General features: G+C 39.7%; 3 protein-coding genes across 4 annotated transcripts in view; 1 reads left to right on the forward strand and 2 right to left on the reverse strand.

The window, feature by feature from the left end:
- Nucleotides 1-1,245: 1,245 nt before the first annotated feature.
- scimp (SLP adaptor and CSK interacting membrane protein) lies at nt 1,246-7,205 on the reverse strand. Its single transcript, XM_080435275.1, has 5 exons — nt 7,093-7,205; nt 5,754-5,877; nt 4,505-4,553; nt 4,217-4,296; nt 1,246-2,072 (listed from the first exon to the last, which is right to left on the reverse strand). The coding sequence occupies exons 2-5, from the start codon at nt 5,863-5,865 to the stop codon at nt 1,873-1,875; spliced, it is 441 nt and encodes a 146-aa protein (XP_080291401.1). The 5' UTR covers nt 5,866-5,877; nt 7,093-7,205; the 3' UTR covers nt 1,246-1,872.
- Nucleotides 7,206-11,311: 4,106 nt separating this feature from the next.
- On the reverse strand, nt 11,312-12,734 carry LOC308090462 (medium-chain specific acyl-CoA dehydrogenase, mitochondrial-like; the record flags this gene model as incomplete). Its single annotated transcript, XM_080435659.1, has 1 exon — nt 11,312-12,734. The coding sequence occupies one exon, from the start codon at nt 12,732-12,734 to the stop codon at nt 11,475-11,477; it is 1,260 nt and encodes a 419-aa protein (XP_080291785.1). The 3' UTR covers nt 11,312-11,474.
- Nucleotides 12,735-16,375: 3,641 nt separating this feature from the next.
- rabep1 (rabaptin, RAB GTPase binding effector protein 1) overlaps nt 16,376-19,207 on the forward strand; it is a 332,504-nt gene continuing 329,672 nt past the window's right edge. For both annotated transcript variants that reach the window (XR_013933663.1, XM_080436423.1), the window contains exon 1: nt 16,376-16,514. Coding sequence is in view for 1 of the 2 variants with exons in the window: in XM_080436423.1 (XP_080292549.1) it covers nt 16,466-16,514 (49 nt within the window). In the remaining variant the exon portion in view is untranslated. The remainder of the gene's footprint in view (nt 16,515-19,207) is intronic.

The following is a 19,207-nucleotide window of genomic DNA, read 5'->3' on the forward strand; positions in this document are numbered from 1 at the left end:
AAAAAACGCAACCTGCAACTACCAATATTAAGCAACTTTACAGAAAAACAAGCCCAAAGTCGCTTATAATAAGCACTAAGCAGACCTGGCAACCCCGTACACGACGATCAGACAAGCGCGGATTAAGAACCATCTGAGGTCTAATCATAATGATCATCATGCGGTATTCACTCTGATCAGAGGAAACACGAGGAAACACAACTTGGACAGTTGGAGGAGGGGGTCGCCATGTCGGTGTGAAGCCCCCCCACAACGAGAAACGTGTTGAACTTCTTCGCACTTTTTCAAACAGCTTTCTGACGCCGCCTGGTTTCTTGTCTAGCTCACACTGGCAAACATTCATACAGCATGCGTCATAGAACATGACTGAAGACGCCTTTTCCTCACCCTTTTTGACGAGATTGAATCCTCTTTGGCAGTGGTTCTCAATGATGTTAACAAATGGCATTGATTCTCTTTTTAATTGCAATGACCCCTAGTTTGATATGCTGCATTAAGCCTGGATACCTATATCTATGTTTTAAGATATGTGTGCTGTGGCCAAAAAACTACACTGTAAAATCCTCAGTGTTAACTTTTGTTCAGTGTGTGTGTGTGTGTGTGTGTGTGTGTGTGTGTGTGTGTGTGTGTGTGTGTGTGTGTGTGTGTGTGTGTGAACTTTGGTGGCCCCTCAAGGATCCCTGGGGGTCCCAGTTTTTAATCTCCTTTGGCAGTTTTAATCTCTATCCCTGAAGCCAAAAGTTTAGATTTAAAATAATCTCCTATAAGTCTCTATTACCCTGCTCTTACTTTAACAGCAAAGAGGCAAAATGGCATCAAAAGTGATCAAAAAAGTAAGCCAACGAACAAGATTTGGGGGCAGAATTTCCTCTTTTGTTGACAAAAGTGCTCTCAAGACTCTTTGCCATTCAATGCCACTTTGACTATGAGTGCACCTCTCTTGGTTCTCCAACACTCCAATGTCACTAAAAACTAAGCTTCAGACCTCCCAAAACAAACTGATTCAACTACTTCTAATTGTAATTTTTATGTTGATTAATTGAATACACACTGTAGGACCACAATGGAAACAAGTCCCTAGGACTTTTTTGCGTTATCCTTTTAGCCTAAATGTCTGACTGTACCTCGTGCTGTTTACATTTTTGTCGAATAAAGTACTCAATCAATCAATTAAACACCGACGGTGTGTGATTTTTGCCATGAAATTATAGTGTGTAGGCCTAGCCCAAAAATACCATAATTCCACTACTAAGTGAAAATGTAGGCTATGCATATGCTGTACATAATGACTATGAGGTGATGCTGCAGGCTGTCATTTTCACTACTGGGGAATCAGCTGTGCAAATCTCAGTTGTTAAAATAACATCAAAACTGAAATAGTCTGTCTCCACTCTAGTCTACACCAGTCCAAGTTCCAAGTATAGACCTTTATAAACAACTGACTACATAGACATTGTTGGTCCAAGTTTATTTCCTGTTGCAGTGTTTGTGAAAATAAGTAGCTGACAGAAAATGAACCCGGACACAAGCTATGCAATGCAGTTTCACTGACATACTATCTATACTTTAAGAAAAATGTGTAGGCTACTCAGAATTGCATCACAAATACATTACATTATATATTGATGTGTATATATACAAGTATACTGTATAGGTCTCTGTATGTATATGTATGTACAGTATGTGTAATGTATGTATGTATGTATGTATGTATGTATGTATGTATGTATGTATGTATGTTTTTTATAAATAATCAAATAATAATACTCAAAATACATAAAAAGCTTGTAAGGAATTGTCTTTTTCAGCAGGACCTGCAGTCGAATGGCAAATACAAGCAGTAGAATAATCTTTTCTCATGTTGCCATGGATTTATCCCACATCATCATAGTCTTCTTCATCCTCTCCGTCATCGAACTCGTCACCGATGTCATCGTATTCCTCTGTGGAGAGGCTGTCTCGACTATCGCATGTGGTCTCTGGATGCTGGTAAGGTGGTGGGGGAGGCAACACTGCGTCTTCAACTTTCAAATAGTCAGGCACTTCCATGAAGTTCTCATAGTTCTCGACATCTGAAAAAATACCAATAGTGTCACTCTGTTAACACATTCTGTATTTTATAGCTGAATACAGGTGTTTTGTTTTGTTTTGTTCTGTTTTGTTTTATTATGAAGTATGTTGTAACACCATTTTATTTGTTAGGCCTGCTTGTTATTATTAGTAATAGTAGTAGTACAAATATTTTGAAATATAAGATTATTTCCACCAGGCCTCGAAGGCCTCGGGTGAAGATAAGCCTAAGTTTTCGCCCTGTCTGTATGTGAGTGTGTGTGAGTCTGTTCAGAACTAATCTGGCAAACCGCCGGAATGAATGCCATCACACTTTTGATCTCAGGAGACAATAAGCGTCAAATAGCTTTTTGCTATTCTATATTGTTTGCCTGTAATTGGCTTCTAATAATAGTAGGTGGGGCCTATTTCTTAAAAAATAATACATCACAAGGCAACATCTAATCAACCCCAAATTGGAATCGCATGTTGAGAGGCTACTATAGTGAGTGGTAACGTGATGTCAGCAAGCCATGTTTTGGGTCAGAGACTACACAATGATGCTCTTTACAGAGTGACGGTGGATGACGGTAGATTTGTAAACATTAACTACTTCTTTGCCGACTATAGTGAACGGAAAATTTGCCTAAGCCTTTAATACACACATTTAATAGCTTCCATAGCGAAAGCTTGTAGATTGGGTGTTTCTTTTAAGAGAGAGATTGGTAATCCCCACATTGTAGCTCAGGCTGTACTGTAGCTGCTCAACATTTTACAAACAGCCTGCCTACTTGTGCCTGACAGACTCACTGAGTTCGAATAACAAATGACTGAAAACATTGTTACCCTGTCTGGCTTCGCGTGTAAATTGTATTTCTAGAAAAGCCTTTTCAGGAGAATCATCCCTGATTGTCCATGCTCCAATCTAAAAACTTTAATGTTTTGCAACTGTATGCAGTGTAGTCTTTGCACGAAACCTGTTAGTCAAGAACCAGGGTCACTAGAAGGAATCATCGGAGAATTGATGTAACGTAGACATTATAAATGCACAAATATAACATAGCTGTGCTTATGTAAGTGGTTATGGTGCAATAAATATATTGTATTTTTGTCACATCTTGGTAGTACACAAGAGTGTAATTCAGCTTGTAGATGTAGCTCATTTTGATACCTGCTCAACATCTACATACAACATCTACCTTTGCCCACATCACTGTGTTCATTGTTTTTAATCATTAAGAACTGATTCAGAACTGGAGTAATTTTTTATAATTTCATATGATAACTCATGGTATGCTACATATGAATGACAATGTTTCAAGATTCAAGAACGTTTATTAGAAAGATATGCTGAGATCCGAGCCAGCCATCCGTCGTCTCTTTGTTAACTCGTCCTCTATGTTGCCTCCAGGCTGGAAAGCCTCGAAAAATCGAACTCCTTTATCTACCGCATTTCCTCGATGCCACCTTATATGGGACTTACAAACTGAGCAAGTCTGCACCATTGTAAGTCAATAAAGTATGTAATAGCACGGAAGAGTCACTGTTTACAAACTCTGTCACAAACCCTGTGATCCACGTCAATCTGTAGAATAGCGTCATTATTATGTAGTCTCTGACCCAAAACATGGCCCCCACTACCAAGTGACACATGTTGATGCCCCCTTTTGTTTTTTTTGCCAGGCCCTATAGAGCACACCTCCAGAAATGCTTTCACTTCTGCCCACAGGAAGCACCGCAATGTATGAAGATTATGACTATGACTATGTCTCCTGCAGTTTCCTCATGTCCTGAGGGCTGCAACTCAACCACTTACACAGCTATGGATATGCCACGAGCCTGGCAGAAATTTGTGCTCCGCTAAGCATATCTTATACATCTATGTGCATATAGTAGCATAATGACACAAAGTGAAGAAAGCAATGAGTTGTAACTAAGGAGGATACCGGAGAAAACATACAGTGTCTCAGATGGCTGTTATGACAGCTGTTATGATGGCTGTTATGAAGGCCTAAGCTAGAGCATAAAATGATAGAAAGTGATGCTAGTCTAGTGTTGGTAGAAGGAGCTGCACTGTTGTTTGGCTTTGATGATGATGAGTAAAATGTTAGGACACAATGCAATGTCATTTGAAAAATTCTACCATATAATCCACTTAAAATCTTGCCTGTTTCTGTAAGAAACTGAGTCCTGGGTGGCAAAGGTGGCAAGTCATCTTCAATATCTTTTAGATGATATTTGCTGCTTCTGAGAAGGAGAGGAGAGTTCACTGAGATGTTAACATATCGTTGCCAGTCTGCATTGACAAAAACTATTTCAATATTCAAACCCAAGGCCCATCAGCCATTTTTACAATTTTAACAAGGTAGAATGACCAAAATGGTCCAACTTTTAACGGGTTCAAGGAAATCACACATTAATGACTAAATAGAATATTTGTAATACAAATACATACTGGGTATAAAACTGGGGTGTGCTGGCTGGTTGTGAGGTGTTGTATTCATCTGTGGGGAAAAAAAATCAATAATATTGCATGAGAAATTGCACAGAGAAATATGTCTATACATAATTATTTAATATTTATTTACTCGAAAAGATCAATGTCGTTCTTTAAATCACAACGTGGTGATAACAGGCTAATAAGAGGGTATTGTAATGTCTGCATCATTTCTGAGCTGCAGTGTAAATTTCTATGAAGATTGTGTTCATGCTTCTGTTTGAAAGGTTACAAGGTCATACAAGTGCATAAATATGCCATGTCTTTTGAGAAGGGTCTGGTTGCAGATTGCAGGACATGAGCATGGTGTGGATGAATGCGGTTTAACACATCACACACTCACATCCTGTGTCACGTCTGTTGCCAAGGCAAAACAACATTGATAAACCTTAGTAAGTACTGGTTTATTGTACATATTGTATTGTCTGATGATGCAGCTCTGAGTCATTATTATTTCATTGTTTTCTGGTCACTGTAAACTAGGCATGTTAATTTGACTATTACACATATCGGGGGGAAGCTACATACAACATGAGTTGTATAGAATTTGATGTTAGAGGCTACCATTACAAATGGTGGGTTGAATAAAAGGGAGAACTTTTCCAAGCGTGTTTTGAAAATCAACCTCATTGCTGAAATGTTCACATTTGAAATGGTGTCTTCACAGACATTAGTGCTGGTAAGCCTACTTGATGCCCAATTATTTTCATTTACCATGTAGTTTACGCAAGTCTTCAAAAATAGAAAAGGGATAGCACAATATGTTTTACAGCATCTACAAGCCCACAACGTTGTGAGCTTGTAGATCTGCTTTTTTGCCGAATGTTCGCCCCCAGAATAGGGATGCTAGGGTTCATGTGGTTAATGTAAGGAGGGGCCAGAACATTGAGTGCTTTAAACAAACAAGACATCCTTAAAACCTACTTCACATTGCTAATATTTGGATACCCTACAATTCAAAAAAGCTTCTTGGTGTAGATTGGCACCCCTACAGTTACAATATGTTTGAAATTAGTATTATTATCCCGTTGAAAGTAATAGTTACAACTCATTACAAGCCATACTCAATCATTATGTGAACACAAATTATGTTTTAACAAGTCCACTCAACTAATGAGAATAGTAATGGAAACAAGACTACACCAAGAAAAAAACCCTCAGAACTCAACACTTTACATAATTTAGTATCCAGCTCATATCAACACACCTTCTTTGGCGATGCATCTGTTGATCATGAGGAAGATGAAGCTTATCAACAATGATACTACAACCATTCCAAGGATAACCCAGAGCCAGAGGTGTTCACGTAAAATATCCATTGGTGCTCCAACCTGCCGCCACAAATTAGTTTGTTATAGAATAATCCCCAAAAATAGAAGGGAGTGCTCTAATCATGATCTCTTGCTTTAATGGCATCTGCAATTCTGCTTTACAGTGTAGACTACGATGGAAAGAAGATGCATCACTTCCTCTTTTTACGTCTCACCAAGTATCATGGTTATTTTGGTATGCATGACATGAACTTTGTGAGGTTAGTTTAAAAAAAACTAAAACAAAACACAAAAGACTCGTTGTGGTTCTGCTATTATAATGTTTAGCATCAAATAAACTAACCCGTTAAAGCGTTATACCTTGACCTTCTGGGTTGGACAAAATTGTCTAGCCTTTGACGAGCAGAAAGAGGTGGACTGGTATTTATTCACCCTTATCTGTATGAACACAGTGGTACAAAATGGCCATTTGCTTTTTTTTATCTGTACAATACATCCTCTTATGGACATGCAGTGACAGTGTTTCCTGTTACTGTCCAATAGACACAAAAGAAGACAAGTGAGTTTGATTCTAACACTGTTAGATACGGTATGCATATGCAACTAAAAAGAAAAACTAAATTTCTTTCCATCTAATATACTTTATACTGTACATACCACTGTAATTGTATACATTTGTCACTGCTGAATAGGATTTTGGGTATTATTAGCATTATATTAACAATGAAACCTTTCTTGGATACTAAAATGGCTACCATTTCAAACCAAAATAAATGTTTGCAAACAACAAAATATTATTAATACTATTAGTATGATTGGCATACATCCGTAGGGATGACTTTAAGTCAGTAATAATATTGACATACCGTATTGGGTAACAAGAAGAGTGGGCACCTCGATGTAAAATATCATATACTATTTTTTCCAAAATGTAAAAAAAATGTAATATTTGGAAAATGTAAAGTGAGTAAGTAAGTAATGTAAAGTATACATTATTAGAACATGATTGAACATTTGACAATTAAGGTCTAATATTTCTACAATTGCTACAAATTGCTACAAAACTTGTATATCCAGTCGTTTTGGGCATAATCAAGAAGTTGAAGGATACATTTATGTCTGATAATGATCACATCATGTATACTTTATATTACTTAAGACCATTTTTAAAATGTTGTATTCTTTTAACATTTTGGACAAAATAGCCAATTTTGCAGCGAGGTGCCCACTCTATCCCTACTGTATATTGACCTGTCTGCACTGAATTTGCCTTACCTTTTCAGAAAAGTCTTGGTTGCTATCAAATGTGCTATAGTGCTCTGTACATTGATGACTGTAGAAGATTTGGGGAAGTCATGATATATTCTTTGGTCTGCCTCTGTTGTAAACTCATTTCCTTAATAGGGTAAGGAACTGTAACTCTCCCACCCATCTCCTTCGATTGATGTGGCGCACATAGCAACATATGCGTGCAGTCCGTGCATGCATGTGAGTGTGTGTGTGCGTGTGTGTGCAGGGCCGCAGGAAGGGTAGTGCGAGCGGTGCGGCCGCACAGGGCCCCGCACTTGGGGGAGCCCCGCAAAAAAACGGTTAGAGCACACGGTTAGAGCCCAATGAAGAAGATACCTCTCATACAAATACAAAGAAACTGAAAATGAATTATGAATATGGTTCCAACCCAACCAAGTGAATAAGAAACACTGACAATGTCTAGTTGATTACTGTGCGGTCTGTGCCATGAGTATTTGGAATGTTGAATCAAGTTTCTGTTTATGCATGTGTAACAATTTAGATGAGATTTTTTCAATCCAATTATAAGATATTCTTCACAACTGCATAAAAAAAAAGAAAAACGTAAATGTCACATATTTCAGAGCCATGGTTCACATTAACATGCACGCACGCACGCACACACTTATTTTGGACAAGCTAGGTTATGAAATTATATTTATTCCTTCCCTCATGTGAAAATCAGTTGATTGCATGACAAGACTTTTTTTAAAATCAAATGATCATATTGAGTCACAAATATGATTGGAACTAACCTTTGATCATGTGGTATGCCACATGCCTTCCAAATGTACAGACTTGGCTAGATTAACATCCACCAACAACATCAATGTGCAATGTGATAAATTCATATGCTCTGTAAGGGAGTGGTCTCACAAAAGACAATGTGATACTCTTTATGACCGAAACCTATATACATTGTCTCACTTAGCCCTAGGTGTTACATGCCAATTTCTCAAGTACAACTTAATTTGTGCTCATTGTTACAGTAGCTTTAAGCAGTTTTTTTGGTATCTGCAGTAGTACATAACAGCATGCTATGCAACCTTGTTTATTTAAAAAAAAAAAGTGTTTCAATACTATAGCTAGCTCTACAAAACTTTCCCTCTGAAACTTATACAAAGACAAACATTCAAACACACATGACATGGCTCCATACATATCTAAGGTTTCAAGGTTCTTCTTCCCTCAGCTTTTCATACATTTCTGTGAGGTGGGAAAATGATGTGATGTGTAAAATCAGATATGCCAAAAGATTTCCCAGTCATGAAGATGGTGTACAGGTGAGTCCCATTGAGAGATCTCTTTTGCGAGAGAGAGCCCTGTTCAGGACAGCAGCAGGACAAAAAGCTTAATTGTCACAAAACGTATACTGTATACGGTATGCATATTCAGGCATATATGCACAACTTTGCTGCTAATACAATGTTACACCAGGCATTTGTAACAGCTCCTCCTACACGTATTAGCCTAGAAAGTTTAAATACGGTGTGGCTTATAAGTAAAATGGCTATAACTTTGCTTGATTGCTATGAAACTCAGTAGAGATGTTAAAGGATGATAGATAGCATGTTCAAAATATAGTATAACACACATAGGGGGCACCACAAATGCAAAAAACATCATATCTCATAACTGGATTGAGCAAGTTGTTGCGAAATGTTGTTGGGACTTTGGTCAATATAAATTCCAGTGAACATCCCATAAAAAAAAGTGAAAATAAAGCATGTGGACATGTGTTTTACATGTTGACTTTTCACATCTGAATCCATCCATGAACTGTCACGTTTTAATCTCACGAGTGAAAAATGTGCTGTTATAATATTCACATGTGGAAACAATCCCGTGTGGTCTTCCCGCATGTGATTCTGATGCACACGCAGATGTACACAACACACAGACACAGATGTACTCATGCATGCATGCACACACGCACACGCACACACACACACACACACACACACACACACACACACACACACACGCGCGCAGCATGCACGCACATACTGTACACACACACACACATGTCAGAGAATATGGTTATATCCAGTTGGCCAATTATAGGTTCACTGCAGCTCAACAGTTAATGAGAGGGGTGGTCAGCGCTCTGCATTTGAAGGCCTAAAAAACATTATCTGTGATGGTTCTGATGACATGCTCTGGAAGGCTGTTCCATACATGGACGGCAGTGTGCAGAAAGCTTCTATCCAAGAATCTTGTTGTTCTGGGAGGCTGAGAGCATGGTCTGGTGTGGCTGTGCATATATAGGCGGGTGGTTCGTCATCTGGTGTATGGTGGAGGGAGCATATATCTTCTGTGGATATAAGGCTGGGGATGGAGAGTTTTGTACAGACAGTGTCCTGGTCCACTCCAATTATTTTGAGGGATTTATTTTGGATGTTGTCAAGCTAACCAAGATGTGTTGTTGTTGGAGCACACATTCAGCTGCGTGAGGCGTATTCCATGACAGTGCACACCTGTAACTTGTGTAGACCGTGGCTCGGATCTCAGTGGTGAGTTTACTGGCCACTCTCCTCAGTGCTCCCAGTTTCTGACCTTCCCTGATGGATGGAGAATCGGAGATATTGGTCAGGGGTCACAGGTATTTTGACCATGACAGCTTGTGGTCTATTGTGATGCCCAAGATGTCAAGCTTGTTTGTGGTGGCTGCAGTGGTGTAAAGTAACTAAGTACATTTACTCAAGTGCTGTACTTAAGTACACTTTTGAGGATTTTTTACTTTACTGGAGTATTTCCAATTTTCTGTACTTTTACTTCTACTAAACTACATCTCAGAGGTAAATATTGTACTTTTACTCCGCTACAATTATTTGACAGCTTCAGTTACTAGTTATTTTGCAGATCACAAAACATACATTAACCACTTCAGCCCTATTTATATTTCAGCAATTTGAAAATAGCCGATCTACAAGCTCACAATGCGTCGCGATGCGACGCGTTGTGAGCTTGTAGATCTGCTATTTTCAAAATATTTGTTATACATTTTGAACTTGTGAAATGGGACATTCTGCACAATTACTTTTCACTTTTGGTACTTTAAGTACATTTTGATATCAATACTTTCGTACTTTTACTCAAGTAAATTTTGATTACCAGACTTTTCCTTGTAACAGAGTATTTATACACTGCAGTTTTGATACTTTTACTTAAGTAAAACATTTGAGTACTTTTTCCACCACTGGTGGTGGCTAGCTGGTGACCATCGTGAAACTCCCCATTTTGGTTACGTGCTGCATGGAGATCCCGGTCCACTTCAGCCCTCAATTCTGGAGATCTTATATGTGGGCATAGAGGATTTAGTCATCAATGTACATGTAGAGCTCATTTTCACAGACTTCAACCAGGTTATCAATGAAGGTGCAGAATAGGAGGGGACTGCGGATTGAGCCTTGTGGTACTGAAGCATTGATGGTCCAGTTCTGAGGCCTGGTGGTCTCACAGGACAACTCTGATGGATGTCAAAACAAATAGGCCTATGCTTATGTAAATCCTCCTCAAAAGTATTTAGGTCATAGACATACATCACGTAACTCATATCAAAGCCAGATATGTATTTGTTATGATTACACTCACAATTCATGTTGTATTGGGGTTTACAAAAGATGTGGACTATTTCAAGATGGTATAGTCTTCCTTATGAGGTATTTTGTGTATGGCATATTTCACTGTTTTGGGCTCTCTCCAACAACGGTCCATTTATTTCAAATGATCCCATACAGCAGCACCATATTGATGCAGATCATATATTATATTATTGTGAACAGATGGTGTTCTGTCAAATTGTCGTCATAAAACATCAAGTTTACAATAACTAGGAAATGATGTGTAACTCAGGATCCACATAGAAATGGCGTGGCTCCAATGTTAAGTTGATTGATTGACTGACGTTTTAATTGACAAAAATGCATCATGAAAATATATTTGTACCCTACATATCTGTCAAGAGGACAAAGCTTAATATTTCTATTGGGGACCTTTGAGCGTATGTAAACTTTTTTCCTTTTTTGAGGAGGGCGGGGGGGTGTAGCAGAGACATACAGAAACATTTTAACAATAATAAATACATTCATACAAGTTCAACATAAACTAGAATACTAAAATAGAAACATGATTACAGTAAATGGAATCTGTTACAACTCAACTAATTGATGGTTATAATTAGGTCCAGGTCTATAATTAGGTCTACACCCTCCCCAGGCCAACAGTAGGGGTTGGCAGTGACAGGGTCTATACAGACAGGGGGATTGGCAATGACCAAATTGGGGAGAAAATGAAAAGAAACCACAAGTTAAAACAGTGGTTCACAAACAAGAAAAAAATTCAACAAGGATAGTTCTTGGTGGAGTTCATTTCTTGTATTTTCCGAGGTGCTCACGGGCGATAATGATTCTCTGAATTTGGGCGGTTCCCTCGTAGATCTGGTAGATCTTGGCATCTCTCATCAGTTTCTCAACTGGGTATTCGCTGTTGAAGCCGTTGCCTCCAAACACCTGTACGGCATCGCTGGCGACCTGGTTGGCGATGTCACCAGCAAAGGCCTTGGCAATGGAGGCGTAGTAGGTGTTCCGACGGCCTCTGTCCACCTCCCAGGCTGACCGCTGATAGGCCATCCTGGCCAGTTCCACCTTCATGGCCATCTCAGCCAGCAGGAACGACACTGCCTGGTGATCAGCAATGAGCTTTCCAAAGGCCCGCCTCTCCAGTGCGTAATTGGTGGCTTCATCGAGCGCCCTCTGTGCCAGGCCTGTTGCTCCCGCTGCTACCGGTGGCCTGGTTTTATCAAAGGCTCCCATAGAAATCTTGAAGCCGGCTCCCTCTCCGATGAGGACATTCTCCTTGGGGATCCTCACGTCCTCAAAGGTGATACCTCTGGTGTCTGAGCACCTCTGTCCCATGTTCATCTCCTTCCTGCCAACTTTAATACCAGGTGTGTCAGCGTCAACAATGAAGCCAGTAAATGCCTTGCTGGCAGGACATTTAGGGTCGGCCTCAGTGCGAGCCAGGAGGAAGTACCAGTTAGCTTTTCCTCCATTGGTTATCCACATTTTCTGTCCGTTAACAACATACTCGTCCTCCACCTTAACAGCTCGGGTCTTGATGCCAGCTACATCAGAGCCTGCCCCGGGCTCCGTCACAGCATACGCACACATAAGTGGCTCCTCTGTCATTCTTCCCAAGTATTTCTTCTTCTGTGCATCATTACCAGCAAGGATAACAGGCATTTGACCAAGAGAGTTCGCCTCAATGGCAGTTTGGACTCCTGTGCAGCCATAAGCCAGCTCTTCTGTGATAAGGCAGGCATCAAAAATTGACAGGCCCATTCCACCATAGTCCTCTGGAATGTGAGAGTTCATCAGACCAAGCTCCCATGCTCTCTTGATGACTGGGTAGGGATACTCACCACTTCTGTCATAGGCTGCAGCGACTGGAACAATCTCTTCGCGAGCAAACTTCCTTGCCAGCTCCTGGAATTCTTTTTGTTGGTCAGTGAGATCAAATGAGAACCCTGACGACGCTGTCTGGGCTCCAGCCTTCGCACTGACAACTGTGCTCTGAAGCCGGATTCGGGTCTGCACAGCCGCTCTCAGGACCTTGAGGAAGAGCATTTGTCCTACAGAAGTTAAATTCAATGCATTCTGACCTCGTATTTGGCTCCAATGAGGACCTCTGAATTCATGTGACCAGCCTGTGACATCAATCATCTATGACGTCAGTCATCTATGACGTATCTATGACGTACATTTGCATGGGCAAGGTTTCAGCATGATCGATCACAGCCCCTTTTTACATCCATTATAAAATTAAAGTTAAATATTTATATTTATATTTTCTAGAGTGTTCCAGTTCCTGTGGTGGACAGTAACAGAGTAAATTTACTTGAGTACTGTACTTAGGACAGTAGCAATTTAGGCAACAGATAAGTTTACTAGACCCAGTCTAGTAAAAGTGTACATAGTTCACATACTGTTTAAATTTTTTTTTATAATGATTCATAGATAAGCCCAAATAAAAAGCCTGTCAACAGAACCTACTGTAGCAAGTTCACACGTTTGAGTGTCCTATAATGTAAACCACACTTCACAGTTCACACCCACATATGTCTGAGATATTTTTACATTTCCTTCTTCTGCTGCGTGTTTTTAAAAGTGTTGCATAGCGAGTGCTGACAGCTTAATTTATTATTTTCGTGCCTTTATACTCTAGTTTTAACAAGAAACATGGCGACTGCCATGCTCAACTAAAACGCTTTCACACTTATCTGGATGAGAAAACAAAGCGACCTAACCTACATTGTATTGAATGAGAGCAGGGTGGAGAGCACTGTGGTTCAGCAAGACCGATATTTAAATAAGATTTCTAATTTTAATTATTTTAAATAATTTCTCCTATGAAAGCAAACAGGTAGGTGCTCGAGCACTGGTTGGCTCCTATGTGTGCACCTGATGGAGGCACAGCATGCTACACAGGTTACAGGATAAACTGCATGCAACACATGTCACAGGTTAAACTGCATGCTACACATGTCACAGGTTATACTACATGCTACACATGTCACAGGTTATACTACATGCTACACATGTTACAGGTTAAACTGCATGCTACACATGTTACAGGTTAAACTGCATGCTACACATGTTACAGGTTAAACTGCATGCAACACAGGTCACAACAAGTGAAACTGCATGCATGCTACACAAGGACTAGGGAGTCACTCGTAACGTTGCCAAATAAATTAGTGCTTAATTGTCAGATGTCATGAAAGCTGTGAAGAAGCTGTGAAGAACACACTGCTCTACTTTACCATTCTGAGGTTCGATGGATTTCACACAGAACAGTGTTCTCATGCATGTTGAAGTTATGTACGTGTCTAGTCAGGAGTTTTTACTTCTCCAAAACTGCACAGAGCTGGCTGACAATTTCAATGGGTTGTGAGCTGTCATGGTATCACAACACCTCCAAGGCCTTAAAAACAAGGCTCCAAACATCCCAAAACAAACTTGTAAGGCTACTTCTTGGCCTCAATCACAAAACCCATCTAACCCCTGCTCATTTTGCTAGGATTGGATGGCTTAGGGTTGAGGACAGAGTAAAGCAACTTGCTATGGGCCTGGTCTTCAAGATACACCACAACATTGGGATCCCCCTGTATTTGTCAAAATACTTCCAAAATGTTAATGAAGTCCATGATCATAACACCAGAGGCAGCTCCACAAATCATGTTCAACCCAGATTTGGCTCAACAAAGGGAATGAACTCGTTCTCATGCTATTCATCAAAAATGTGGAATGCCCTACCAAAAGGAGTAAAGGAGTGTAAAACCCTACTCACTTTCAAAACTGCCCTAAAGATACACCTTCAGGAGGCTGCAATTCAAAAATGGCCCCTGTCCAAGTCCTAACCTACCACATGTCCTAACCTAACCTACCCCCCTACCCCCCCTCTCTCTTTCTTCTTTTGTACATATTTTTCACTCATCATACCAGTAACCTGTAAACTGATTGTATGACATTCTGTATAGTAGTGTGTATATCTGTCTGTCTCTTATATGTCATCATGATTTGTGTGCATGGGGTTCTCATCTTAAACAAGCTCAGTGCTTAATGAGTTTTCCAGTTTAGTAGACCTTGAATTGTGAACTTGTACTTCCATGTACTGTTATGTACTATTCTCATGTCTTACTAAATAAACTACATCAATCAATCAATCAAGCTGAACAGAATTTTAAAGTTCTATGCAAGGCCACAATGCACGTTTCTATATGACAGAATGAAAAGCATTCTAACAAATAAGGATACAGTATACAGTATGGGGTCCCTGCTTCATCTCTATATCAGCTAAGTGGTCCTTGGCCTGAAAAAACGTTGAAGACCCCTGATCTACATGGTAAATGGTAAATGCATTTAAGTATTTTTAAATTACTTTTGTACTTTTACTCGATTTTTTGACTGAGCTACTTTTACTTGCAGTGGAGTAAATTTGACCATTAGTATCTGTACTTTTACTCAAGTACTGGGTTGAGTACTTCGTCCACCGCTGTCCAGTTCCAAATTTTCTGCAAAGTTTTCCATCCTAATGAGGGACATTTCAATTTATGATGCTGGGATTTAGTTCCAGCAGGACAGTGCCTTCATGCACAGGAGGACAATAGTGGGACTGGACCGACACGACGATGTGCCAATCGCCAGATTTCAACGCAACTCGTCACTTGATGTAGACTGGGATCAATTCACTTTGCAGGTTGCACATCCGGTATAAAGCGGATACGGAAACGGTTTGTATGGGTGCCTGTGGGTGTGTGTAACCCATAGACTGTATAAAAGAGATGGACAAAGCCAGACCGCTGTTTTCAACAGATCGAAAATGAAGCCGATTGTTCAGGAATTTGAAATCCGCCATCTCTAATATAAGCCCAAAAGCATGTCGGGAACAGGAACCGGAAAACAATCCCCAAAGAATGCTATTGGTTGGGTAGCTTGTCAATCAAGAGCGGGGGCGGGGAATGAATGCTATTGGTTGTGTAGCTTGTCAATCTAATCATCCCGCTCCTCCAAGAGAATAGCCTACTTTATCGTCAATTTTTAAATAAATGGGACCATAATTTAGCAAAACGCATATCATGATGATTGAAAGGAGACTTTAAACTAGCGACTGGAAGCATATAGAATGTATGGACATTTTTATTAAGGTAAGAAAATCTAGTCTAAAGTTTGTCAAAAACCCATCCGCTTGCATTAAAATTAATTCTTTCTGACACCCGCAGGGGTAAAACAGCGAAACTACAGGAAATTCATTTGAACTGTCTCATCCGTATTGGAGTCAATGTAAAAATCTCAAGCTGGCCCCTTGGTGTAACCTCGCGTCACCAGTCTTTCCACCTCTAGGTGCGTGAGCTCAAATGACTGGATACAGTAGGCGGGCTCTACACCGGTTCTGAAAGCTTGAGCTGCACATCTTGTGAATGGTTCAAAGTCACTTCTGTTCTGCGTCCAACGCACTTTCTCTGTTTTAGTAGTGTTGACTAGAAATCTTTTTATTTACTTACTTAAAAAATATATTAAAAAAATTAAATTTTAAATTTAAATTATTATTATTTTAAATAAAATAAATTAAAATTAAAATGCAAATAAATAAAAAATCGTGTGATCGCAACCCGCCTGTCAGTGGTCACGAAGACCTTTATTGTGAAAATCCCAAACCGGAACAACCCACGATGCCGCTGCTGCGGGTGCTTGACACCCGGTTGTGATGTTAGCCTGTTTTTCTTGGACACTCCTAGCAGCTCTGTCTGTCCCACTCACTGCACTGGTTACTGTCACCAGACACTTTTAAAGAAGCCATGGCCGATCAGGCCCCGGGATCTCCTCCCCGGCCGTCCCAGCATGACGGTAAACGATGTTGTGTTTTAATGCAGGCTTTATGTGTGACGTTATGGTTGAAGGGCTCTCTCTAAGCATTCCAGGCCATCGGCCTCTGTCTGCATCATCCTCGGCCTCATAACATTAGCTAGCATCAGCAGCCGACGTGTCACTGGCTGTCATTATTATGATCATCAGCTAATGTTACTGTTTACAGATCCTCATTGCATGCATTTTTACCTTCAGTGACACGAAACCTATTGCAGCTTCTTGTTGCCAAATGAGAACAGAGAGAGATCAGTGGCTGCTAATGTAACGTGACGTTGTTTTGGAATGGATAAGTTGTAGTAGGAGCTGCTAACTGTTAGCTCATAATACCTATACCAGGACAGCTAGTCTATAAGCTCTGCTGACAGATCTAACCTAATAAAGGGCCTGAAATGTAGCTCATTGACAGGTTATTGGGCCATTTCAGTTGAAAACAAACCTGATGTTGTGTCATCGATGGAGACGCACTGTATTGTTGTGGGTTATGACTGTGTAGTACAGTAGGTTGCAGTGGTGGAAAGAGTGCTTAAATATTTTACTTAAGTAAATGTATCAATACTGCAATGTAGAAATACTCTGTTACAAGTAAAAGTCCGGAATTCAAAATTTACTTGAGTAAAAGTACAAATGTATTGGTATGAAAATGTACTTAAAGTACCAAAAGTAGAAAGTACTAATTATGCAGAATGTCCCATTTCACAAGTTTTTATAAGTATAAAATGTATACAATATATTGAAAATAGCAGATTTACAAGCTCACACGACGCATTGTGTGCTTGAAGATTGGCTATTTTCAAATGGCCAAAATGTAGGCTGAAGTGGTTAATGTACGTGTTTTGTAATTATAATCAAAATCTACAAAGTAACTAGTAACTAAAGTTTTCAAATAATTGTAGTTGAGTAAAAGTACAATATTTACCTTCTGAGATGTAGTGGAGTAGAAGCAGAAAATTGGAAATACTCCAGTAAAGTATTGTACTTAAGTACAGTACTTGAGTACATGTACTTAGTTACTTTACACCACTGCATAGACTCCATGGATTGCAGACTGGGGGTGGGCTTTATCCTGTGGGTCCACTATAGCCTTGGATCAAGACTATCATAGATGTATTTTATCGATTTTGACATTTACATATCTATTATCATAGATACGAAAGTAAAAGTCAGACTTGATTAAAATACATCTATGATAGTCTTGATTCAAGGCTAGGTCCACTACAGGATTAATGCCAGGAACCACCAATACATATGATTTACTGGCACCGTTTCGTGCCTGTTTTAAATTATGGATGCACCACTGAAAGTCCTTAAATGTAGTTTTAATTTGATCTGCTGTGTGGGGGCCGATACCAGCTCACTGTACCTATTGTAACTTAAGCCTTATATGTAAAACCAGGCTTCCCACTGCTAAAGGAACTTAAGTCCTTTGTTACCTAGAATTCACCTGTGATGTCTTTAAAGTTCATGATATTTGACAGTTTCCTTCTAATTTTGTTAATATGAGAAGGTACCTCCCATAGCACGAGACAAGGGTGCCAAATCCTCTTTTATGAGTAGTAGTGTTGATTCTGTGGATTGTCCAATTTTTTTAAATAGTTGTTACAGAGCTATAAATGTATATTAATCAATCTCTCTTATAGTACATCTCATAGGCATAATGCGAGTTTTCCTGGTGACTCTGTAGTTCAGGGGTCTTCAACAGGGTCTCCGGGAGTTACTAATGGGCATTGGGGGGTTGCAAAATCTTTTGTGTGATAGGATTTTTTTTTTTTACATTAACCACTTGAACCCTCTATTGCATCCCTGTTCTGAGGAGAACTCTTGCCAAAAACTAGCGGATCTACAAGCTCACAACGCCTCGCGCTGCGAGGCATTGTGAGCTTGTAGATCGGCTATTTTCGGAAAAACAGTTTGGTGTAGAGGGGGAAAAAAGAGCAGACCAAGTACAGAGTGAAAGGTCAGGTTTACTAAGTATTGACGGTTTAAGTGGTTAAATGTCTGAAAATACACATTTTTTATCAATCCAACATGATAGTGCTGTCAAACAAGTCTATGAACGAAGCTATATGGAATCTAAAGTTTTATCTGCAACACAATTTTATACAATATGTTCTGGGGGTCCCTGCTTCATCTCTCTCTCAGCTAAGGGGTCTTTGGCCTGAAAAAAAAAACGTTGAAGACCCCTGCCGTAGTTGGTTTGCTTGCCTAAATTTCTCACACAACAAGTACACAAGAATGTGTTAGTCATACAGGATGCAAAGCAAATGAAAGACCCTTTCAGCGTAGGCAGACAGACAGACAGACAGATCTTGTCTTTTGGAACATGATGAGGTTTAGTCATGCGAGACTGTAAAAGAGGATGCGAGAATGTCTTTCAGTTATCGAGTCTATTAAAAGGGCCCAGCACTGGCTGTGTGATGTTGGATCTTATATATACCATTACAGCAGGACCAGACCAACAACCTCAGTTTGGCCTTCTTGATTGAATAGAGGTTTTTGTTGTTGTGTTGTGTCATCGTTTGTCCATTAACAATAATAATAATATTATATTTTATTTATAACGCACTTTACATTTTTACAAACCTCAAAGTGTTAACTGTTCTTATAGCTTCAGAGGAATCAATTTTTTTCTGGTATCAACAGCTCTGTATTAATTCCTTGTGGTCATGATGCTG

This window comes from Gymnoscopelus braueri (assembly GCF_963280865.1).
Source record: "Gymnoscopelus braueri genome assembly, chromosome: 8".
In the NCBI taxonomy this organism is placed as follows: Eukaryota; Metazoa; Chordata; class Actinopteri; order Myctophiformes; family Myctophidae; genus Gymnoscopelus; species Gymnoscopelus braueri.